The 8,134-nt window shown below is 34.5% G+C and overlaps 1 protein-coding gene across 1 annotated transcript in view; it reads left to right on the plus strand.

The window, feature by feature from the left end:
* The first annotated feature begins 4,402 nt into the window (after nucleotides 1-4,402).
* LOC107589786 (tubulin polyglutamylase TTLL5-like) overlaps nucleotides 4,403-8,134 on the plus strand; it is a 35,716-nt gene continuing 31,984 nt past the window's right edge. The window contains exon 1 of the mRNA XM_016278315.1: nucleotides 4,403-4,505. Within this exon, the coding sequence (XP_016133801.1) occupies nucleotides 4,403-4,505 (103 nt within the window). The remainder of the gene's footprint in view (nucleotides 4,506-8,134) is intronic.

Below are 8,134 nucleotides of genomic sequence, written 5' to 3' on the forward strand. Positions count from 1 at the left end.
CAAAAAATGCAGTTGTTCAGATCAATCAGCGGAAATCTGTTCATTGTGAAAGCAATTAGATTTATTCACTTAAAAAGCATAAACATGGCTAAAATATGGCTAGCTGTGGAACAAGCAATATTCAATATTAAAATGTATGAGACTGAACTGAAATAACTGAAATTGGATTTATTGATGATAAATATATACACCTGGTTATTGTGTATTTAAAACGCGTTCAGTTTATTAGTACTGTTTCAGAAATCTGACCTGTTTAATTTATGAACGACTGACAAATATGCGTCACATTAAGTTTATTAGTTTATGTTAAACTGTATAATCCAAGTGGATGAAAATTGTATATGTAATTCAAATACATAAGTCGTCAATTAAACATGAAAAGACCTTTTAAATTCCAGTTCAACTGTTTTATTTGAATTGAGGTAGCAAAAAAGAATGCAGAATTTAATTAATTAAAATAAAAAGAAAATCAATTTTTTAACTAGAAAAGCACAGTTTGTCAGGACAAACTTTGAGTGTTTACTTGATGAAGCCTCGTTTAAAAGTTTCAAAATTAAAAAGCATTTTAAGTTTAAAAGATAGATAGATTTGAGATGTCATCTTATAGGGATGGGATGATATATCAGATTTCAAAATGTGATAAAATGTAATATATTGATCATAAATCATCAAAATCTCCTTGGTACAGTTTGGAAGCGGTAAATTAATTAGTTTTTATTTTTAGCAAACATTTTATTCATTTTTTTGAATTAAAATGTCTTTCCTGAAGCGTTGCTGGACAGATAGTCAGTAAGAACAGGAGAGGTACAATCAGCAGATCAGCAGATTGATTTCTCAGTATCGGCATCGGCCATTAAAAATCCCATCAGTCGGCCACTAATCATTTATAAAACTATATCGATATATTGTACAAACTCAATATACTGCCCAGCCCTACCTTCAAGCTTATTTGTCATAATTTACTCATTGCATAGTTTATTAATAGCTATTTGCATTTTAATTTATTTAAACAAACATATTTTCAAAAAATGCAGTTGTTCAGATCAATCAGCGGAAATCTGTTCATTGTGAAAGCAATTAGATTTATTCACTTAAAAAGTATAAACATGGCTAAAATATGGCTAGCTGTGGAACAAGCAATATTCAATATTAAAATGTATGAGACTGAACTGAAATAACTGAAATTGGATTTATCGATGATAAATGTATACACCTGGTTATTGTGTATTTAAAACGCGTTCAGTTTATTAGTACTGTTTCAGAAATCTGACCTGTTTAATTTATGAACGACTGACAAATATGCATCACATTAAGTTTATTAGTTTATGTTAAACTGTATAATCCAAGTGGATGAAAATTGTATATGTAATTCAAATACATAAGTCGTCAATTAAACATGAAAAGACCTTTTAAATTCCAGTTCAACTGTTTTATTTGAATTGAGGTAGCAAAAAAGAATGCAGAATTTAATTAATTAAAAGAAAAAGAAAATCAATTTTTTAACTAGAAAAGCACAGTTTGTCAGGACAAACTTTGAGTGTTTACTTGATGAAGCCTCGTTTAAAAGTTTCAAAATTAAAAAGCATTTTAAGTTTAAAAGATAGATAGATTTGAGATGTCATCTTATAGGGATGGGATGATACAGTATATCAGATTTCAAAATGTGATAAAATGTAATATATTGATCATAAATCATCAATCTCCTTGGTACAGCTTGGAAGCAGTAAATGCAGCATTTGTTGATGAGAGAGTTTTTATTTTTAACAAACATTTTATTCATTTTTTTAAATTAAAATGTCTTTCCTGAAGCGTTGCTGGACAGATAGTCAGTAAGAACAGGAGATATCAGATTTCAAAATGTGATAAAATGTAATATATTGATCATAAATCATCAAAATCTCCTTGGTACAGTTTGGAAGCGGTAAATTAATTAGTTTTTATTTTTAGCAAACATTTTATTCATTTTTTTGAATTAAAATGTCTTTCCTGAAGCGTTGCTGGACAGATAGTCAGTAAGAACAGGAGAGGTACAATCAGCAGATCATTATTGCAATCATAGACTCATTTAACCATGATTAAGCCTATTAAGCACAATTTCCACCAATACTAACACAGGAAATGTGCGAAACGTCGTTCCATCTGAATCTGCGCAAGGTTCTGTAGCAATAATCCTTAATAGCTCTTTATGAATGCCTGGTGATATTAGATTAGCTTGTGTTTGTCTTGTGGCAGCTCATGCCATAAAGCATTATGCGTGTTACGGTAATGAGAACAGATCTAAGCTGTCAGAAATAATAGTTCAACAATCACTTCTCATTGTTCATCACTCCAACACGGCTCGGGAATGTGATCTCAAATACCAGCTAATCCTCCTGTTTGCTTATCATGTCAACATTGTTACGTTGTGCCCATTTCTCAGCATTGTTTTGGCAGCGCTGACAGTCAGGGTTTCTCTTCCTTTCAGCTGCGATGACCCTGAAGTAGAGGATTATGGGAACAAATGGAGCATGAGCGCAATGCCTGAGATACTTGAGGCAAGAAGGCAAAGACACCACATGTGAGTAGAGCTTATGCAATCATATACTTTCATGTTTAGCACTCCGTGACGTTTGACATTCATAACCACTAATCTGCAGATATTCTCAAGCACAAAGCACTACAGAGTCATTTGTAGATTGACACGCTTGTTACTCCTGATGAACAACAGCTGCAGATTACAGATTACATCAGCAGCATTTCCTATTAAACTGTACTGTAGATCCACCACTGGCCACTGAGGTGTCATACTGGTCATCCACTACTCCTTTTCCATTTACTGATCGTGGACCGTGACCTGTGTCCTCCAAAAAAGTCAAAACAAAAAAACATAAAAGCTCATACAACTCGAACACTTGGTCTTCTGTATGGATAGGCCTGTCGCAATAATCAATATATCGACTGATCGTGCAATATATGTACATTACCTGGTGACGCAATATATCGCCCATTATATTTACTTAAATTAATGTCACCATGTTTTGTACATTCCACTTGTGCCTGTGTCTTTTTCAGCTTCTTGTAAATAACGTGGTGTAGTCATGAGGTGCTCGTTCAAATTTAAAAAAATGCTTCTAAAAAGTTTCATCTGCAGATATGGCCTTGTTTAGGGATGTGTGCCTTTGTGCATACAGACATCTGAGTGCTGAGCAGTGATTGTTTTTCAGCAATAGTGTGCACCCTTCATTTACAGAGAAAAGAAGGTCAGGGAAAAATCTGTAGATGGAAAAATCTCCATACAAGTTCTTTGTGCATTTTTCTTTTTTTCTATTTTGCACTTTTTGTTAGAGAACGTTTATTTGCTATTTATTCAGGTTTTTATAAGGTATCTAATATTTTGATACTCAATTTCCATAATCTAAATATTCTTAAAAATTAAATGTTTGTTGTCATTTGGAAGTGTGTTGTAGGCCTTCTTGCATTATTATGCGGTTACATTATGATTATATATTCAGTGGCATAAAATGGTCTTAAAATGACAATAATATCGTTTATCGCAATTATTTCTGGGGCAATATATCGCACAACAAAAAGTTGTTATTGTGACAGGCCTATGTATGGATTCTGCACACGGTTGAGATATGAGATGGGAGGAAAAATAATACCATGCATTCACCTGCAAAGCTTTTAATTCCCTCAGAAAAGTTGTGTGTTCCCCTGAGAAACTTTGCGTTTGCTTTCAAAGCGTTAAGCATTCTCTTGCAATGTATAAACTTTACACACAAATCTTTTTGCGTTCTTTTTGCATGCCCCCAAGAAACACTGTTTGCTGCATGCTCTTGAAAAAGCTTTGCATTTGCTTGCAAAACTGATGGAAATAATATAAGATGTGAAGAAAATGATATTTTATTGATTATGTGCTCACTTACGAAACTTTTTTTCTCTCAAAAATGTTTTGTTCCACCTGGAAACTTTGCGTTCTCTTGCAAAGTTTGATCTTTGCTTACAAAACCTTTTGCGCTTTCTTTTGCTTGCCCCCAAGAAACATTGTGTTTGCTCTCAAAATAGTTGCATTCTTGCAAAATGTTGTGAAACAATTAAAAACTAGTGATGGAAATAAAATGAGATGGGAGGAAAAATTACATTACAATGCTTATGCGTTCATTCACAAGAACTTTATGCTTTTATAAAAGTTTTGCATTCCCCTGAGAAACTTTGCATTTGAGTGCAAAACATTTAGTTTGGTTGCAAACCTGGTGATGGAAATAATGGGAGGAGCAACTAAATTTCAAATTTCTTGCTTTTGCAAGTGGTTGTGTTTTGCATGATAAAAAAGACTATTGCTGTTTAGAATGAATATAAATAAACCTTTATCAAGCTGGAATGATCAGCCGATGGGATCGTTTCTCCGTGTTTGTCAGTGCTCATGGGCCAGATTGAGGATCTGATCATTAAAGCTGTTCTGAGCGCTGAGATCCACATCGCCACAGCCTGCAAGATGTTGGTCCCTCATCACTGCAACTGCTTTGGTAAGACATGTTGCGAATCAGCTCATGGGGAAATATGAATAATTAATCATAACTAGTTATAATTAATTATAAATATTTAGATCTCTTTTCAGAATTCAACCGAACCACCGACTCTGGGCGGGTCACTGAATGTGAGGCCTTTAAAGTCTGCGAAGATTCACGCCTCTCAAAAGGGCTTGTCCAATGAGAAAGACGGAAATCCCGGGAGTTTGGAAATACCCGGGAGTTTTATGACTCTTTGTGTAGAAGCATGGTAATTTGCATATGGAACTTGAATCGAAATTACTAAAGATTCTCAGGACACTAATATATTGCCTATGTACCAACATATAATATACACTCGTTTAGATCATCAGAAGGCGAATTCATAGACACTAAACATGGTAGGATTACATATAGGTAAGATGACAGGAATGAGTGTTTCCATCATAAGCCTGCATAAAACAGTATAAAATCTCAAAGACAACATACACGGTGACTCGAAAGATATGTGTGTTCATTCAAAGAAAGGTTTTCCTATGGATTAATTAGAGAAAAGTCAATTTCTACTGTGCATTGTCTCTCTTCCTATAAAAAGGTAATGATTTTCCCTACTCACATTCCTGTGGGTCATAAAACCAGTGATATCAGCATTAGTTGCCATGGGGACCAGGGGGGCCTGGTGTCGTTGCAGACATCCTGGCACCCAGTTTATTGGGTGAGGGGACTGTGACGATTTGTTAATCTAATGAATAACTGATTTGTTAAATCAAATGACAAATTGTGTGTTTGATTGGTCCAGACGCTACAGACATGAGATATGATCTTATATATCTGTGCTGTTTTTCATGTTTTAAAAACAAACAAACAAAACAAGTGAAATTAGGCATCAAAACATTACTATATAAAAAAATAATGTTTTTTGAATTGGTAAAAATGAGCTCTGCAGTGATCAGCTAAATCGACATGGTCATTGGTCACTGATACATTGAGCATCCCTAAACATACATTAAGCTACATTATTTTATTGTGGGACCATTGTAACCCAAAAGTAAAGGCGGGTTTACAATATATAAAGTTTATTTTCTCATGATCAGCTAAATCGACATGGTCATTGGTCACTGATACATTGAGCATCCCTAAACATACATTATTTTATTGTGGGACCATTGTAACCCAAAAGTAAAGGCGGGTTTACAATATATAAAGTTTATTTTCTCTGTGTTGCATCCTGTAACAGTCTTCTGCAGTGTGTTTAACCAGAAGAATGCAGACTTTACTGTATGATAGACTGTTTATGGAGGTGAAAACAGAACAAAATCTGCTGCCAGAGCAGAACTGCAGAGATGCCCGTTTACAGTCCAAATGTTTCTCATTCTGAGCTGTTATGGGGTGTTAACTACCTGCATGAGGTCAAACACATTATCCTCCAGAGTAATCATTGACGTATTCGTTTCATCAGTGCTCTGATTTATGTTAGTTAATTAGCATATTGGTTTATTGAATTAAAAAAACAAAACAGACATGTTTATGCTTCTATAGTTGGCACTTGTGTGCCAAATCACCCTCCCAAAGGTGAACACAAATGTGTGTCATGTGACGTAACAAAGCAAGAATTTTACTTCTGTCAAAACTTTAAATCCTGGTCCAAAATGAACACTTGCCAAGAGGGAAACGTCTTTCTGAATTGCAAAATAATGCATGGTTTATGTTTTTTGTTCTTATTGAGCAAAACATTTAGAGCATTTTTATGGGCCACTTAAACAGCAACAATCCCTCCAGCGCCTCGTTCAGTGTTCACTGTACCATTCTTTACAAAGAGATTATTTAACAATATGACCGATTTAAACAGAAATAAATCAATTTAATTTCTAATGAATCCACTTAAATGATTAGTTGACCCAAAAATGAAAATGAGCTGTAAATGTGCTCACCCTCAGGCCATCCTAGATGTAGATGAGTTTGTTTCTTCATCAGGTTTGTAGAAATGTAGCATTGCATCAGTGTCTCGCTGCAAGTGAATGGGTGCCGTCAGAATGAGAGTCCAAACAGCTGATAAAAACATCACAATAATCCACAGCACTCCAGTCCATCAGTTAACATCTGGAGAAGACAAAAGCTGCGTGTTTGTAAGAAACAAATCCGTCACTTGGTGAGCAAGTGATGGAATGCTACATTTCTCCAAAATATATCCTTTATTTAATAACATGCATAATCAGCATAACAGTTAGAAAAATTATGAATTTAACAAAGTCCCAGTATTTGGGTTTGTTTAGTTCTAAAGGTCATTGAGCTTCAATGGAAGCAAGATTACAACATTTCTCATGATCGGTGACTCTTATTTACTTTTAATACATTGGATTAGTCATCTAGAAAAAAGAGCTGAAATTAAGATATTTCTTAGTTTATGTTGTTTTCATCTTTTTTTCCGTTTTGTTCATTTTGAACAATGGCAGACAGGCTGATGTTCAGGAAACTTTAACGATCATTGTTTTTGCAGTTCCATTTGGTAAAGATGGTGGCACAGATTGAATGTTCTTCTTGATCACAATTAAATCTGTTCATCACACAAAGAAATCGTTATGATCCTTATTGTTTTCAATAAGGATCATAACGATTTCTTTGTGTGATGAACATATTTAATTTAAGCTTTTATTCACATATCAACATTGATTAATGCACACATGTAGAGCACATTAAATATAAGCTCTATTGTAAATTACCAAGCTCACTGGCTCTAGAACGTCAAGCACTCATGTTTGATCTTCTGAAGCAGAGCCAGTGAAACCTACACAGAGTGCTCCTTTAAATCATTAAATCATATAAAAACATTTACTGAAATGAGTACTTGAAGCATATTACTTCATCAGAAAATCCCACTGAAGCATTATAGCTATACATTCGTGAGGCTTGGTCTGAAGATGATCTGAGCCAATTTTGGTGAAGATTGAAAAAAAAAACATTTTATTTATTTTTTTATTGTGAGCAGTAAATGTCAGACTCAGATGAAACATGCTTTCTGTAGTCGTGGTGCTGTAGATTCAGTAGCGGTGCATACGTCACTATCAGAGTTTTTCAGTAAGGTACTTCGTCCACATCGACAGAAGAATGCAAATGCTCAAGAACCGTTGAGTGGACGTCTAGAAGATCATTCGGTTCCTGTATTTTTGAAACCCTGTCAATTCTTAACCCTATTTTGCTTGTTTTCCTTGAATTTTGATATCCTGAATTTATCCATGTGACCGCAGAACCACTAAATTTTTTTCCCCCCTGCAATTACAGTAATGACCAAGATATTTGTTTTTCAAAGACTTTGTTCCAAAACCTAGTCAGCTGTCTAAGTCGTCATTTTAAGATGTGCTCATAGATGCTTCCACCCTGTTTTGATCAAAGCAGAGCAGGATCCCATGTATTCTTCATGGATAAGACAATCCTATATTGCACTGCAACAAGCTCAAAAGAAGAGAAAAATCCACAAAGTCGCATTTTTTTTATAGTAATCACTATGAACTCTTGTCACATGGAAAAGAGCTGTGTGAAGATCCTTCAGATTTAGTTTTTTAGTTGTTTTTGTGAAAAGCAACAACAGCATATGGATTTTCACCGTGATTTTCATATTTTTGGGTGAACTGTTCCTTTAATATTGGAAC

The sequence above is a fragment of the Sinocyclocheilus grahami genome, unplaced genomic scaffold, assembly GCF_001515645.1.
Source record: "Sinocyclocheilus grahami isolate Dianchi unplaced genomic scaffold, SAMN03320097.WGS_v1.1 scaffold120.1, whole genome shotgun sequence".
Taxonomy (NCBI): domain Eukaryota; kingdom Metazoa; phylum Chordata; class Actinopteri; order Cypriniformes; family Cyprinidae; genus Sinocyclocheilus; species Sinocyclocheilus grahami.